Source organism: Antechinus flavipes, chromosome 2 (assembly GCF_016432865.1).
Source record: "Antechinus flavipes isolate AdamAnt ecotype Samford, QLD, Australia chromosome 2, AdamAnt_v2, whole genome shotgun sequence".
Lineage (NCBI taxonomy): Eukaryota > Metazoa > Chordata > Mammalia > Dasyuromorphia > Dasyuridae > Antechinus > Antechinus flavipes.
In genome coordinates, this window is record NC_067399.1 from 671,968,253 (window position 1) to 671,985,346 (window position 17,094).

The window sequence follows — 17,094 nt, forward strand, 5'->3', positions numbered from 1 at the left end:
ACTGGGAATTCAAAGAAAAGCAAAAGAAAGTCTTTGACCTCAAAGATTCAAAGAGCTCACATTTAATGGGGGAGAGAAGTTGCACACATATGTACAACAAGATACACACACATATATGTAGATATATATATATATGTATGTATATATATATAAACTAAATATATGATATACTTTCATAGATACATACACACAATATAACTAATGGGAAACAATGAATCAAGGCAATTGAATTATGGAGAATCAGGAAAGGTTCCTTACAGAATGTGGCAACTGAGCTGAGATTTAAAGGGATGACAAAAGGAGAGAGTTCTAGGTATGGGGGACAGACTGTGAAAATGCCAGGAGTCCCAAACTGGAGTACCTCATACAAGGAACAGCAGAGAGGTCAATACCCGTGCATCACAAAGTATATGGGCTATAAAGGACTCCTAAAGTAGGGGAGGGCAAGGTTTTGAATGAGGTTTTAAAGGAAGAGAGAGGATGTTACATTTCATGCTGGAGGGAACTAGTCTTTATTAATGGGATAACATGATCCGAGCAACTCACTAAAGATGTTATGTCCTGGAAATACAAATGCTAGCAAGCAGTTCAGTTTCTGCTCCCAAGGAACTTATGTTCTAGTAGGGCATAAGAATTGATGGAATGGTGTGGAAAGGGACATGAAGTGCAACCTGATGGCCTATCAGAGTCTAGGAGGGAAGATAGAGTCTGAATTCCTGTGGGAGCAACACAAGGACCAGAGTAACCAGCTGCTTGGGTGGGAATGAGGATGGAAAGATGGGCTGGACTGGTTGGGAAATGTGGGTTCGTCAATTTAGGGACACGAGGTACCTGAAGACCGTCTAGTCCAGTCCTGTCCATTTACAGCTGGAGAACCTAGGTCCAGATGGCTGAAGTGCTTTGCTCAAAGCTGCAGACAGAATGTAGTGGGTCCGAGTTCTCAAGTCGCTCCATGGATGGTGGGGGACTCTGGGTACAGCGAGATGCTGGGCTCCACAGCCAGCTTTGTTCCTGCAGCAAAGGAGGTATCAGATAACCAGGGCTGCCAAATTCAAAGCCTCTTCCTCTCTATCAGAAGACTCTTCTGTTTTGGGAGAAAGTAGTCATTGAGAGACAGCAGTTTTCTGTTTCTTCTCACCTGGGAATCCAGGCTTCAGCATCAGGCTTTCCTGGCAATTCACAAAACCCATCCAGGAAGCAAGAGAAAATTTCTCTTGGGCATGAAAGCTGAAACTTCCCAACAAAAGACAGTGTAAGGAAATACCCTTCAGTTTAAGGGAAGACCTTGAAATCCCCTAAATCTGAAATACTTTAGGGAACAAGCCAATTCTAGAATATCTTCATTTCTGGCTGAAAAGCTGAGAAACTTTTTTAGGGGAACTTGTTTAATCACTATCTTTTAAATGACCAGAGCACTGAGTTTCCTGGGTATGGAGAGGCAAGAATTGAATAGAGTAATAAGGGCTTGTCTCTTCCTCCATATAAACCACAGAGCATCAAAATAATTTATATGGATGAGATGAGAATCAGCATGATGTGGAGAAGTCAGAAAGACCAGAGTTCAAGTCCTACCGTGAGCATCCGTGCCGTCTGACCAAGGCCAATTCAAGTGATTGTTCAATACCCCAGACAATTCTCTAAGATACAATTCTGGTTTTGTGTGTATTGGACTTGTCAGTTAAAGAGACTATGTAAGAATAACGTTTTCAAATCACCGAAGGAAATCCTAAAGATTCATGACAAGAAAGATGTAATTTTTCCCATCCAAGTTTATAGACCCTCCCACTCTATCCACTTGAAGGATCATGGACACCAGATTAAGAATCTGCTTTTAGACTGTAAGTGATGGTAAAAGATACTAAAAACCACAGAATTAAACCAAAATAAACAAATTGTTTCAGTTAGATTTCATGTAGAAAGAGAACAATGGTGACAGAGATGTGTCTCTCTTATATTCCATTGATATCAATTTAACATTGAGAGAATTTAGAGGAAGCCCCAAGGAGCCACAGGCACCCAGATAGAACTAGTGGGAGCAAAGAGAAATTTGCTGATTGAGATTTGAAGGCAAGTTTTGGATTGCCACTAATGGAGAGAGTGAGATCCCTATTTTATCATAGTAAAGGAATCCATGTATGGCAGAGTCAAAAAAAGGTAAATGAAAATTCCAAGGAAAAAAAATTAAATGACAAGAATCAATCTTTAGCCAAATTTGAAATATACTGATTTCCCCACAAAATACATATTTTCTTCATCAATTACTCACCAGGAGTAACTTCCTAATCTTTAAGATATTCGCAGTTGTCTTCTTTGGCTACTGGACCAGCCCATCTGTCCTTTTGATATTTAGCTGAATTTGGATTTCCCTAAATGCCTTATAAATGTACAATGGGAATCATAGGTTTATTCAATACATTTGGTTCTAAATGCCATTAAGGAGGGTCTTAAGGTTGATATAAAGGGAACTCGATAGGACTTGGAACATGGAGTAAGGTTCAAAACATGGTTCTGATTCTTCTTCTGGTGTGACTTTGGGCCAGCCCCTTAACTTCACCATTTCAATATTTTTCATCTGTACAAGTATAAGTAATGGTCAGACAACAAGATCAGACTGGTGCTGAGTAAACGGTTTTGTAAATCTTAAAGTGTGATGGAAATATGTTATATTTTAGAAATGTGTTAATCTTTTAGAAGGCAGAGTTTTATAATCTCATTCATAGTGGGATAATTGTATCATTTACAGAGAATGTCTTGGAAACCATAAAAACTCTAGGAATGTGAATTATTTGGACTCATCAAATCCTTTATGATTTTATTTGGAGATTTATGCTTTTTATCAATAGGAGCCGATAACAACATCTTTGATTTTGCTTATGTCTTACTCCAGAATAGCCCTGAAACACATTACATATTTTCTATCATGCTAGGAATAAAAAGAAAGATAATAACACCAAAACTAATTTTGACTTGTGATTTTTCCCAGACAATAAAAGAAGAGTTTTATTTCTTCCAGATGAAGTTTGTTATTATTTTTTCCAGCTCTGTACAATTTCTTGGGAGTTTGATTAGCATGGCACTGAATAAGTAGGTTAATTTAGATAGTATTGTCATTTTTGTTATATTAGCTCAGCGTACCCATGAGCACTTGATATTTTTCCAATTGATTAGATCTAATTTTATTTTTGTGGAAAGTGTTTCGTGATTGTACTCATGTAGGTCCTGACTTTGCTTTGACAGGTACACTCCTAAGATATTTTATATTATTGACAGTTATTTTAAATGGAATTTCTCTATGTATCTCTTGCTTCTGGACTTTGTTGGTAACACATAAAAATGGTGATGATTTATATGGATTTATTTTGTATCCTTCAATTCTGGTAAAGTTGTGAATTGTTTCTACTAGTATTTTAGTTGATTCTCCAGGATTTTCTAAGTATACCATCATATCATCTGCAAAGAGAGATGATTTGGTTTCCTCATTACCTACTCTAATTTCTTTAATCTTTTTTCTTCTTCTCTTATTGGCAAAGCTAATGTGTCTAATACAATATTGAATAGTAATGGTGATAGTGAGCAACCTTGTTTCATCCCTGATCTTAATGGGAATGGTTCTAGTTTATCTCCATCATGTATGATGGTTTCTGATGGCTTTAAATAAATATTATTAATCATTGTAAGGAAAAGTCCATTTATTTTTATACTCTCTGGTTTTTTTTTTTTAATAGGAATGGATGTTAGATTTAAGAGTTTTATTTCTAAGAGTGCCAGGAGATAAGACTATTTGAATGAATGAGTGTTCCCTAGCTCAACTACAGACTTTTCTCTTTAGCCACATTGCAAGCTTTTGTAGTTCAAGATTCTTACGTATGATGAGCTAATCAAAAAGAGAGAAAAGATCTGTTATTTTTGTGAATTTGATAATGTCTAGTGTGAAATTTATTAGGCCTTCAAGAAAAGTCTTGGGAAATTGTCTGAAGCATCAGGAAACAATCCACTTTGCCCAATTTTACCAGAGTTCAAGACATCAAAGGTGGATTTTGTTTCTCTTAACTCCAAATCCATCATTCCACCCATGTTTGGTGGAAAGAGTTATATTTGGAGTCAGAGAGGTCTCCACATCATTATTATCTACCGCCTTTGTGGACTTGGTTAAGTCAATTGATTTACCCTGAAGTCAATTGATTTATCCTCATCCCTAAAATGAAGTAATGGTTAGACTAGATTTTATACTTCTTTCCTGCTCTAGATCTGTGATCCCATCTGTCTCTCCCACAAGTCAAACAGTCCTTCTAAACACTCACCTCTGCTCAGCAAAGGGAAAAGGCAAAACCTTTCAACAGAAACTATTTATTTCAATTAAAAATAGAAAATTTATCAGACTCAAGATAACATCACCAGTGTGTACAAAATTTACAGGTCATGGGTAAGCTGCAGACAATGTGGCACTTTTAGAAAAATAATTAAAAGTTTGGAATCATATACAGGGAAATGCCACATTGGATATTTACAACACAGTAATTTACTGCAAATAGTCATGGGATAGAGTTCGTTCCCTACAGAAACAAAGCCATTTTTTGCACTCCAGGCTTCCGGAAGGGGAATTTGGAGAGTGCAACTGTAAACACTGAACGTGTTCCTCCTGAAGGCTTGGCTGCCGGGAGAATCAAGGTCAAATCCATGGCCAGCCACGACTGACAAGGGCACTTCAGTGTTTCTGGCAGGTGTGAAGCCGAGAAGCGTTATTGGTTAGGTGATCTTTCTGTACTCGACAGGTCAGGCCTTCGGCACAGAAGCAGCGCTGGAAAATCTCCAGTCCGTGGGAGCCTTTTCTCCTGTGCTTGGTGCAAACTTGGCCTTCTTTGAGCACGGGCTTGCAGATCTTGGACCAGAAGTGCCGAGCACAGCAGAGGCCATCGGCACAATCGGAGGAACGGAGACAGACAGCACCTTCCTGACCTGGCAAGAGAGGGAAAAGCAGAGGATGCTGAGAAGAAGCACTTACAAGAATGAAGGGAAAAACATAACGATTCCTGATCTCAGGGAGCCTCTATTCTCCGAGACCTCATAACTCAGAGGAAGCACATCACATTTGGGGTGAAGACCCAGGCTAATACCTGCTTTTGAACATAGACTTTGTGGCCATTCAGCTAACCTTTCAGGACCTCAGGCAACTGTTTATAGGAGAGTGACTGGTCTATATCAGTGGTAGTGATTTCTTATAGCAATGAGATGATTGCTCTGGGCCATAATAAATTGTGCCTCTACTATAAAGAATAAAGTACTATACAATACTCTCAAATCATTGGATTTCTCCTGGAAAAGACCTTAGAGGTCATCTGATTTAATCTATTTACTTGACAAATCAGGAAACTGAGGCTCAGGGGAGATCATTGTCCAAGTAATAAGCAGCAGAACCATGATTAGGCCTTAAATCTCTGGATTCTAAACTCACCTCATATTGCCTTTCTTTCTCATAACAACACTATAGGTCAGATAGTAAAAAATATCCCCATTTTACTAAATGGGGATGAGGAATTAGATTTCCACTTTTTGAAGAGGAATATACATTTATGTAGTGACTGTGGTATACCGGACACTATGCTAAGCACTTTTTGCAAATAATATCTCTTTGAGATGGGAACAAGAAGCAACAAATGGATGCAGTAAAGGGGTCAACTTAGTCTTGACGTCAGGAAAACAACAATATGGCAATGAGAGCTATCCCAGATTGGGAGTTGGGAATGGCTGACTCAGGAGGTGGTAGGGTCTTTCTCCTTTGAGAACTTAAGACAGAGACTGAATAATCAATTGTCAAGGAGGAGTTAGAAAGGATTCTGATCCAGACATAGTCTTGGACTGGATGGTTCCTGATATTCCTTCTAATTCTTGAGATTCTGTGATTCATAGAATCACAGAGGACAGAAGGGACATCTAGTCCAACAGCTTCATTTAAAAAAAATAAGGTAACTGAGATGTTAAAAGACTTTCCCAAGATTATATAGCTAATAGAACCAACATATGAATCCAGATCCTCTTAGAACAAATCTAGTACTCTTTATACAACACCTCACTACCCCTTCACTCTGAGAAGTCACTTCCTAGCAGCTAGTAAGTAACAGAATAAAGATTATAATCCTGCTCTCCAATCCTAGATTCAAAGATGGTCCTTACAGTCTGGGGAGGAGAGCAGGACCCCTTCATTAGAAGGAAGGAGATGCATGTATTCTCTTACCTTTGGTCTTGGCAGATGGAGTGGTCCTCCTGGGCTGGCCTTCCAGGAGACTGGGATCATTATTCACTGGTTCTGTGGTCATCTCATCCATTTCTATTGCATGTAAGTGGTTCTGATCCAAAGGCATACATATCCCTAAAAGAGCAAAAGGCATTGGTCAGGGCTGACATCTCTGCCTCAGATGGCTAAGTTTTATTTATTGTCCAGGTCACTTTATGCCATGCTGATACCTGCTTCAGGAAACCATCATCTTACATGTCCTCCTTCTAAACCTCCTTCTGTTTATAATTGTGTTAAAGCTATAGAACTGGAAGGGGATTTTGAGATTAATAGTCACAACCTCCCCATTTTCCAGATAGGGACTCCAAGGAACTAAGAGGTCACAGTAGTAAGTGACGAACTGTCTATCCCTGAAACTTATGCCCAATAACACAAAGGCCAGAATCCAGTCTTTAAAGCACTTTCTCTGTACAAGTGAATTTGAGGGAACATACAATTTGGGGGACAGCTGTTTTGAGGTTTGTGCTACCATATTAAAATATATGCTTACATACAGAGAAGTATTCATTGACTCTCTATAGCAGGACTCAGATGAAAGAGTCTTGGATTCAGAAGCAACAAAACTTGCTTTAAATCCTCGTTGACTCATGTTGTCAGATTCCTAGGCCTTAGTTCATCATCAATGGGACTTGAAGTGGGAGGGACCAGTTAATCATAGCATGAGGGACCTCAGAAATCACAATCCAATTTCTTTATTTTCTAGATTAGTAAATAGCCTTGACTTGCCCAAGGTTATGCTGTCAGTAAGGGGCAAAATCAGATTGGGAAACCCTAACTATATTAGGGTCTCCTATTGTGCTATGCAAGAATGGGTTAGATTGGATGATCTCTGAGATTCCTTGAAGATAAATCTTTGCTCTTGTGCATATTTAGAAGCTCAAAGTTCTAGTAGCAGAGGCAAGATTAGTCTGGAAGCTTCAGAATCATTTCCCCATTCCTCCTCCTCCCCCCCCCCCCCCACTGGCTTATGGCTGCCTTTTTTGAAGCAAGAGTCATTTATTGAGGATATTTGATAATTCCATAAAAGGAGATGACATGTATAAAAAAGAGCATTTCAACAAGTCTTTTTCTATTAAAATATAAGCAAACATAAAGATAAAATAAAAGCATTTTAAGTACACCCAATTCTGCTTGCTGCTACTCTGGACACTGGGACCCCTTTCTCATGTACCTCCTAATCCTCTACTCCAAACCAAAGTCATACTGAGGGACCAGTCATTTGAATTATTAACCTCTAAAGCTAATGGGGGCTAATAACTTTAACAGCGTGATGGTGGTGGTAGTGGTAGTAGTAGTAGTAGTAAGTAGTAGTAGTAGTAGTAGTAGTAGTAGTAGTAGTAGTAGTAGTAGTAGAAGTAGTAGTAGTAGAAGTAGTAGTATTAGTAGTAGCAGTAGCAGCAGTCTCCTAAAGTACACTGTGAAATTGGTGCTATTATAATCATTTAACATTTATTAAGCACTTTGTGCCAAGGACTGGGGAGACAAAGAACAGTAAAAGATAGAACTTGCCTTCAAGCAGCTCACAATTGGGGGAAGATTTCCATAAAGAGCTTTGTGCAAATGAAATATACACAGAAGGAAACTGAGATATTCCGAAGTCAGGTGACTTTCCCAGACTTACACAGCTAATGAGTTAAACGGCTGAATCCAGAAAACCTGGATTCCTGATTGCAAAGCCAGTGCTCTGTCCACTGTCCCCACCATTATAGAGTGGCAAGTAACCCCAAAGAGAAAACATGGAGTCCAAAGCTTCATTTTAGAAGCACAAAATCAGCTGGAGGAGAAAGGGGGAACAGTGGTGGGACAAGGGTCTTGCCCTTGGGATTAAGAAGGCAGTATGGTGTCAGAACTAGGATTTAAATGCAGGTGCCGACACCAAACATCTTTCTTTCCACTACACAAGATTGTCCCAATTACTACTACTACTACTACTACTACTACTACTACTACTACTACTACTACTACTACTACTACTACTACTAGCACCGCTGCTGCTGCTACTTTTTAAGTTTAGTTTTAAAATTTTTATTGATATAATTTTCTTTATTTTTAAAATGTTATTTATTTAGAACATTCTTTGCTTTTCAAATCTTGAACTCCAAATTCCCTCCCTCTTCCTAACTCTGTCCTAATCAATTGAGAAGGCAAACAAAATGATATCAGTTATCCACGTGAAATCATGCAGACATATTTCCATAGTAGCCATATCACCAAAAAACCCCAAAGCAAAGGTAGAAAATTATACTTTAATTTGCCAACTACTTCTCCTACTTGTAGTTCTACTTCCACTACTACTACTGCCACTATTACTATTACTACTATTACTATTACTACCACTACTCCTACTACTACAACTACTGTTACTGTTATTACTCCACTACTACTACTGCTGCTGCTGCTGCTGCTGCTACACCACCATCATCGCTACTATCACCACCACCATTATCACTTCTGCTAGTTCACTTGTGACACACTTGAGGTCTGCCTGCTTTTCTTGCCCCCAGAAAGGGAAATGCCAGGGTAAGCTCTCCGGGGCCGGGCTTCCTGCGGTCTCCTTCCTCTCTCTTTCTAAATGGGAGAAAGTTAAGTGCTCTTTCTCAGGAAGCTGGAGCCTGCTCCCACCTCCCTAGAGAGCCTCCATCTAAGCCCCAGAGAGCCAGGTGGGGCCCCCACTCACCGTTGCTGCAGAAGTTGCCCGGACAGCACATGCTGTTTCGCTGGCAGCGCCGGCGGCGCTTCCGACAGGGGAGGCAGATCTGCAGCCCGTTGTTGCCTCCGCCGCCGCCGCTCCGGGAGCCCAGGTCGCAGTATTCCTCCAGACCGCAATCCTTCTCATCCATGCACGGAAAATGTTGCTGAAGAGAGAAGATGGGGAGGACGTGGTCAGGTCTCTGAGCCGGCTAAGGAGGATGGTAGGGGTGGGAGCTGAAGGGAGCTGCCCAGGACAGCCTCCCGCCGCAAATCCTACTTCGCAAATTAGGAAACTGAGGTCCCGACAGTTTAAATAACTTTTTCCAGGTTTTTAATTTGCTTAATTAAAAGCAAAGCCAGAATCGGAACCCCGGGCGATTGAATATTCCCCTTCTGTCTTTGAATCGCTGGCGTTCGGCCCAGTGCCTGACACACAGTAGGCTTTTAATAAAGGATGGACCGATTTGAGCTGGAAGCTGCCTCCCAGAGCCAAATCTCCGAATTTTAAGGAAGAAACGGATGTTCCAGCAGCCCTGATGGATGTGTTGGGAGAACGCCAGCGCTGCTGCCCTCTGATTACCTGTGTGTGCCTCGGAGAAAGTTTCCCTCCCCCCTCCCCCCTTTCTGAATCTGTTTCCTTATTTGCGAAATAAACCGGTTAGACTCCGGGACTTCCAAAGTTCTTTCCACCTTTTTATTCTCGGAGTCTCTCCGTCAAATCCTGCCTTTGAACCGCTGGCTCTCTAGGACTTAGGGCAGTAAGTGGCAAGGTTGGCGCGGGCCGGGCATCTTCAGCCTCCCCGGCCGGAGCTCCCCGGTCACAACGCACCGCATTCTCCCAGCCCCTCTTACCCAGCACCCACAGCGGGAGAGCCATTACCACCCGGAGTCCCCCACCTCCCCAGAACGCACCTCCCCAATTTTTCTGGAGTTCAGTCCCAGCAGCACTTGCCTACGGTCCCTCTCGGTCCATGGGAACCGACTCGGGAACTCTGGGGCTGCCCAGGCTAGTGCCGCCCGGCCTCCCGCCGCCCCCTCCCCGCCGCCCCCGATCTCGGGGTGGGGGAGCCCAGCCGAGGTGCCCACCTGGTGTTTGTTGTCCACGTGCATGTACCCGTGGGGTAGGTCGAACAGAACGATGTCCCCGGGCGCCATGCTGACTGCCCAAATGGGGACCAAGCCGGCCCCGCCGCCCCCGCCGCCGCCGCCGCCGCCGCCGGGCCCCGAGTGCCCGTTCTTGATGGCGTTGGAGTTCACCAGCACCGTGTTGAGTGTGGCGGCGGCCGGGGCGCACGGCGGGCAGCAGAGAGCCGCGACCAGCGCCAGCAGACAGCGGGCCGCCCCCGCTGCCAGGGCGGAGGCCAGAGCTGGCATCTCGGCTGAGGGGATGAGGAAGCAGAGGCAGCCGCGGGTTATAGACGGAGACAAAGCCGGAGCGAGAGCGGGCGGAGCGCGGACTCGCGGCACCGAGGGCGTGCGCACTGACGGCCCGTGGGAAGCCGGACTGGCGGACGCTGCGGGCTCCCCGCTCCGCGGCTCGGAGTCGCGGCAGAAGCTGCAGCCGAGAGAAGCCCAGAGCGAGGCCGCCTGAGGTGCGGAGCGCAGTGGGATGGGCGGGCAGCTCTGTCCCGGCTCGCTGCCACCGCCGCCCCCTTTATACTCGCGGCCCCGGCTCTGCCCGCCCCCTCGGGGGCCACTACAAAGCCCGGGATGGTATTTCAAAGCCTTGGAGAGGGGCTGCGAGGGGGTGTGTGAGGGCCTACGCGGGAGGGGGGAGGGAGAGAGGGGCTGGGGCTGTCACTCCCTCCTCTCCTTCCCCCTCCCCCCACCCCTCCAGCTTCGGGGCCCAGGCTCGGAGGCGGTGGGCTGGCGCGCCCGGCTCCTGCCCCGAGACAGCGGGCTTTCCGAGGCTGCCCTGAACCAGGGGCTCCAGGCTCCCCATCGGAGACCCTCTTCCTAGCCTCAGTGGGCCTCCCTTGACACTTCGGGCCCGTTTTCTCCCATTCGCCAGTCTCCTCCAAAGCGCCAGCGCGCTTTTTGCTAGCACCGGGCACGATCACCTCGGGGGCTGGAAGGGACACAGAGCGACCCGAGGGGAGACCTTAGCCTCGGAATATCCTAAAGCGCATCATTTTCTACCCCCTAAGCATACAAAAGAACTGGAGTGAGGAAGTGGGATCAATTCCTGCTCAAGTCACAAGACTTGAGTGCGAATCCTACCACAGAAATTGTGTCAAGACAAGCCAGCCTCAGTTTCCTCATATCCACATAGGAAATGTTCATAACGCTTGCCTTCCGGGCTTCTTATGAAGATCAAATAAGGGGACACAGACAAAGTGCACTGGAAACCCTAAAATGTTATAAAAATGAGAGCTATTATTATTGGGACACTGAAGCTCAGAAAGCTTAAGTCATGTTCTCAAGACCACTTAGACAATAAACATCCAAGGGAGGATATGAATTCCGAGTTTCCTCCCTCCAGGTACTAATAAAAATTATCCATTATCTTGTGCTGTGGCTCTAACCGTACCCAGAATTGGGCGGAATAGAACCTTTCCTCAGTTGCCCAGGAGATATCTTACCCTAGGCAAGTCACAACCTCTCTAGGACTCAGTTTCCTCATCTGTAAAATGAGGCGGTTATCCTATATCATCTATCTATCTATCTATCTATCTATCTATCTATCTATCTATCTATCTATCATCTATCAATCAACGTTCTTTCCCTCCCTTTCTTCCCCTCCTTCTATTCCTCTCTCTCTCTCTGTGTCTCTCTGTCTCTCTCTCTCTCTCTCTCTGTCTCTGTCTCTCTCTCTCTCTCTCTCTCTCTCTCTCTCCTCTCTCTCTCTCTTCTCTCTCTCTCTCTCTCTCCATGTCTCTGTTTCTCTCTGTATTTCACCATGCCTGATTTCTTCTGTAATTCTCTGAGAACTGGTCCATGGGACTGACCAGGCTGCCCCAAACATATGACCCACAAAATGTGAAGACCTTCTGGCCTGGGGCAGCGGCTGCCAGATGTAACCAGCTGTGTGGTGCTGGGTAAGTCCCCTCACACGGCTGAGTTTCGGCTTTTCCCCACTTGCTCCTACAATGACTAAACACTTGCTCTTGGGGAAGGCTCTGTGGATTCACATACAAAACCGAAACCGACTCCACCCTTAGGGAACTTGTATTTTACTCTCCTGGGGAAAACTCTCTTACAACTAGATTTGTGTGTACCAAGTTTGGGGGAGAGGGGGATGTCCACAGATAAAGCTTGAGGAGGGGCATTAGCGAGTTGGCCAATCTGTGAAATGGGGACAACAATCCCTAGCGTGGCGGTTTCCTACACGGGGGTTTGTGAGGGTTCAAAGAGATGGTGTCTGAAAGAAACTTCCCAATCTGTAAGGCTCCATAGAACCTTCACCTCTTACTGAGCTGCCAATAAGCCAAAATAAACAGTGCCCTCCAGCAGGCTTCCTGCGTAATTTATTCATTAAGTACTTAGTTGTGGGGGGTGGGGCGGGGACGCCGTTTGGAGCCCGGGAGCTGGGCGGGGGCTCGCCGGCTCGCGCCCTTTCCTTGGGCATCTTACGTCGGCCCGGGGCCGTGTGCTCGTGGCCCTGTGGGTCTGTGCTGCCGTCTCCGTCTCGGGCTCTGTCTATCTGTCTGTCTGAATCTCCCTCCCCTCTCCCCTGCGGAAGGGGGAGGGGATTTGCACATCAAAAGCCTGGTCGGAAAGAAAGGCTGCTCTAAATTCCCTTTTGAAGGGACGATCTGGGGGGGTTGAGGGAAGGGGGGGGAGGCAGAGCCTGGCCTTTGGACATTAGATCAGGGCTGGAGATGAGAGGGAAGAGGGAGACAGACAGGAAGTAACAACCGGTAACTTTCTTGTAACTGGTCAAGAGCTCTTGTTATCCTTGGGCACGGTGGCATAGGGAGCAAGAGGCAGGGCTGGGGCAGGGGGGAGGTCCGTCCTGCTGGTTCGCATCCCTCTGACCTGAACTCTTTGACCCGGAGAAAATCAGTCTTCCTCGGAGCCTCAGTGCTCTTGTCTGAAAAATGGGGATAATCCTAAATGACCTACCTCAAAAGGAGTAGGAGATATGTGGCAAGAGGGAAAGAGCTCCCAGAACTCAAGCCTTCCGTTTATTTGTAGTCTGATTCCTCAGTATCTGTGAGAGCAAAAACAGGATGGACCAAATCAGGGCTGCAGAGCTCACTGACTCAAATGAACATTTACATGCACATTTACATGCACATCCATGTGAACACGCAGAGGGCACACACGCGTGTGCTTGTACACACATGCGCTCACACAGGATCTAGAAGCCAGATTGGAGGGAAAAGACTAAAGGTCTGTCCTGCTGCTAAGTCTTCAGGGGGTTAGGATTTGGAGGATTCGTTCCAAGAAGTACAAGTATTCCACAAGTGATTCTTTCTCCTACACTCCCTGCCTCCTCTCCTCCCCCCCTCCAAGAGAGAAACCTCTGATTAATATGTGGTGTTTTTTAAATGCTCTGATGTATTTATTTTGAATCATGTACTTTAACTTCATTTCAAACCAAGAAATATTATCCAGTGCTTACTGTGTACAGAGCCTAGTATTAAGGGCTGGGGAAATTAAGTTTAGAGAAGGGGACCCCTGCTCCGAAACCTCTTAGACTGGGATGGAGGCAAGAAGTTTCCCCTTCACTCTTCTCTTTTTCTTCTTGTCATTGTCATTATCATCTTTCTCCTCCTCTTCTAATTTCTTTTCTTCCTCCTCCTTTCTTCTTTTCCCCTTGTTCTCTTCTTTTTCCTCCTCCTCTTCTTCCCCTTTCTCTTTCCTTTTCTTCCCTCTTGTTCTCCACCTCCTTCTCTTCCTCTTGCTTTTTTTCATCCTTCTCCTCTTTATCCTCTGCTTTCCTTCTCTTCCTCTTTCTCACCACATTTTCCCTCCTCCTCCTCTTCCTCCCCTTTGTCCTTCCTTTTCTTCCCCCTTGTTCTTCTTCTTCTCCTCCTCCTCCTAGGAAAAGAATAGCTAAGCAATAGACATGCTTAGAAAATGAAGAATAAAAGAGCTCTGAAGTTGGGGAAGAAGTTACTGTGCTAGTCACCAACTGTGTAACTTTGAACAAGTGCCTTTCCCTTTCTGGGCCTCAGTTTCCTCATTTGTAAAAAGAGATCCCTAAAAAGACTGTCTTTAACAGTCCCACAGCCCAGCACCCTGCAGTCCTGTTCATCTCTTCTTAAAACAAATCTTCAGAACAGAGTCCTCTAAACAGTTCTTTGAACAATCCCTTCTATTCTCCCATTCCTTTCCTCACTCTTCACTGTGCTCCTCCTTTCTTCAGTCCTTTTAGAACAGAACCTTTTTTATCGACTTTTTTCAAGAGGGGGTGTTGAGAGTGGTCTCTCACCAGGTAGCACAGTGATCCACTGCTCTATCCACTGCACAAAGAGTGCTGGTCCTAGAATCAGGAAGATTTATCATCCCAAGTTCAAATCCAGCCAGATACTTCCTAGCTGTGTGACCCTGGGCAAGCCACTTTTTCCTATTTGCCTCAGTTTCCTCCTTTGTAAAACAAGCTGGAATAGGAAACGGCCAATCATTCCAGTGTCTTTGCCAAGAAAAATCCCAATGGGGTCCAAAAGAATTGGACACGGCCGAACAACAACAGCTTCTATGAGAGACCCTATAGGAAATCTCAATCCTTCCATATCGACAGTATGAATGTCTCTCTTTATAAAGCACCTATCCCCTTTTCCATGAATATAAGCTTTGCATGAGCAGAGGCCTTTCTGTCTCTCTTTGCCATCACATAATAGGTCCTAAATCGATGCTTATTGAATGAACAGACACCTGCCTGAAATCCTTCCCTTAAAAACTAAAGGTGGTTTCCACACTGGTGTGTGCTTGACAAAGAGAGAATGAAAAATAGCCCCACCTCCCAAAATACACTTTGTCCACTTCCCAGATTTTCAGAATAAAAATCTACAGAAATAAAAGAGAGGGTTCATGTTGACTGTTTAAAAACAACATTAAGCCAGCGAGTACTGGCTTTATCTGGGCACTAAGGATCAAGCTCAGCCATTTTGGGATGGATGTTAGACATCCTGTTGGGTACTTTGCTGCTTTAGCCAAGATTAAGTTATTATTGATGTACCAAGATGAGATTTTGCTCACAACCAATCCTCACTGTTGTCTTCCCAGCATAGCAGACCAACTAATTGTCTCTCAACTGGATGAGAAGCTAAAGAAGACTTGGGCATGAATATGGGGCAACATTGCAAAATAGGACCAAGCTCTGGATTCCTCCCTGGGTTTTTAGGGGTATAAGAAATTTCCCAGTCATCCCTCTGTGACTTGCAGTTTTAGGGAGGGAGTTGCCTTTAGGAACTTCAGGCTAGAGTGAATTTTTGGTGACCCATTGGGTCAGAGGGAGGATTAAACCCAGGCTTTCTTTACTCCAAGGTCAGTTCTTTCCTAACTATAAAAACAGCATATTATGCATGGAAGGGTTTAGAAGTGATGAGCTATGAGGGAAGGTCTTGTTTTGTTTTTATATTTGCATTTCCAGAGCTTAGCAGAGTATGGGGTTCACAGAAGGCCATCCATCAATATTACTATTGTTATAGTCATATTTTTATAGGATGATAAGTGTAGAACTGACCATCTACGGTATTCTCCTCCATGCACTGGTCACACCTATTAAGTGAACAATTAAGAAGAGCTCTCACCTGATAAATGAGGCAGGGCTGATTGAAGTCTGGGTATTTTTAAACATAAGAATCACCTATTAATTACTCACTATGTATAAGACATTCTGCTGGGTATTGAGAATAGGGGAAAAAAAATCTCCCAGAAGAACTTAAGGCTTGCATAAGTTAAATGGCTTGTTCAGGCCACACAGGTAAGACTGTACCTTTAAAGCCTAGAAATACCCCTCTTCTTGAAAAACTATATCTTTCTGACCCCTAGTAGCTCATACTCTTGAGGTCTAGGGAAGGGATAAATGAGAATCTCGGAGCCCCCAGAGAGGAGCCATTTGGGTAGGAGCATCCAGTGTCTCTTTCCAAAACCCAGCTCAGATGACACTCCCTATGGGAAACCTTTTCTGATCCCCTTAGTTGTCACGATCAGTTCTATATTCCCCCCTCAAGTTGTCCAATTTAGTTCTATTTACATATTGTATCATCCTAGTAGATTATAAGCTCCACGAGGACAGGAGGTGTTTCATTTTGTCTGTGGATCCCTAGCGTCTAGTACAGTGCCTTGAATTTAATAAGTGTTTAATAAATGTTTCTTGTCTTGAAAACTCCCTTAAACCCTGATACATTTATCAGGTGAGAAGACATTTTAATTGTACACTGCACACCTCCCTAGCTGAAATAGGAAGTTTGGATGGGCTAAGAAAGTAATCCTCAGGGAGCTGTATCATATTGCGGAGCTGACTGGGAGCTCCCATAGAGAATGGTGGGAGATAAACCCTAAAAATGAGTTACTTGGTGGTAGTGGTAGGGGGTGCTTTGATTTTATTTTCCTCCTATTTTCTAGAGGAACTCTGTAACATTGAGGGGTTTTAGACTCCCTTTCCAAGCATTCTGTCCATTGGTTGGTTGTGGGATCTGCATCGGTAGCTGAAAACAAACTACATATGATTAGGAAAGGCAAATTGAAGACTCCCAGAGGGGCTCAGCAGAAAAACCATACCATATCTCAGGGTAATTTTCTGCACATTTCACAAGGGGGAAGAAAAGGACTTTGAACCCCTTTATCACATTCACTCTCCAAGAGTGACCCCCCTTCATCAGGGACTAGATAGATTGGTGAGATTTATGTCATCGATTTTTGAAAAAATGTTTTATACAAACTGATTTGTTTTACTATAATATCTTAGTAAATATCTCTTTCTAAGGGCTAATTAAATCTGATTCAGTGATATCAACTGATAATCGTAGTGAGAAAAAAATATTCCAGCGGGGGATTCTTTTGAGCTGCAATTCTAGAAAATCACCTCCCAAGTCTCTCTGGGGGTATCACTAGATTTTCAGGGGATGAGTAAATGGTAGCCAATCTGCCAGTGCAAGTAGGAGATGGGAGTGTCTCCCCCAAATGCTTGATATCCTGGCACGGTATTGGAAAAAGGG

General features: G+C 44.2%; 1 protein-coding gene across 1 annotated transcript; it reads right to left on the bottom strand.

The window, feature by feature from the left end:
- Positions 1 to 4,328: 4,328 nt before the first annotated feature.
- Positions 4,329 to 10,637, bottom strand: DKK1 (dickkopf WNT signaling pathway inhibitor 1). Its single transcript, XM_051974018.1, has 4 exons — positions 10,070 to 10,637; positions 8,970 to 9,147; positions 6,233 to 6,367; positions 4,329 to 4,956 (listed from the first exon to the last, which is right to left on the bottom strand). Exons 1-4 carry the CDS (start codon positions 10,355 to 10,357, stop codon positions 4,706 to 4,708), a joined length of 852 nt encoding a protein of 283 aa, XP_051829978.1. The 5' UTR covers positions 10,358 to 10,637; the 3' UTR covers positions 4,329 to 4,705.
- Between the last annotated feature and the right edge of the window lie 6,457 nt (positions 10,638 to 17,094).

What these genes read in the sequence shown, in the direction of transcription:
- DKK1 (XM_051974018.1), bottom strand. Translation starts at nt 10,357, where the DNA reads ATGCCAGCTCTGGCCTCCGCCCTGGCAGCGGGGGCGGCCCGCTGTCTG. An exon ending in ACGTGGACAACAAACACCAG is followed by an intron (nt 9,148 to 10,069) that starts GTGGGCACCTCG and finishes TTCTCTCTTCAG; the next exon opens with CAACATTTTCCGTGCATGGA. An exon ending in TCCATCTGCCAAGACCAAAG is followed by an intron (nt 4,957 to 6,232) that starts GTAAGAGAATAC and finishes CTCTCTTGCCAG; the next exon opens with GTCAGGAAGGTGCTGTCTGT.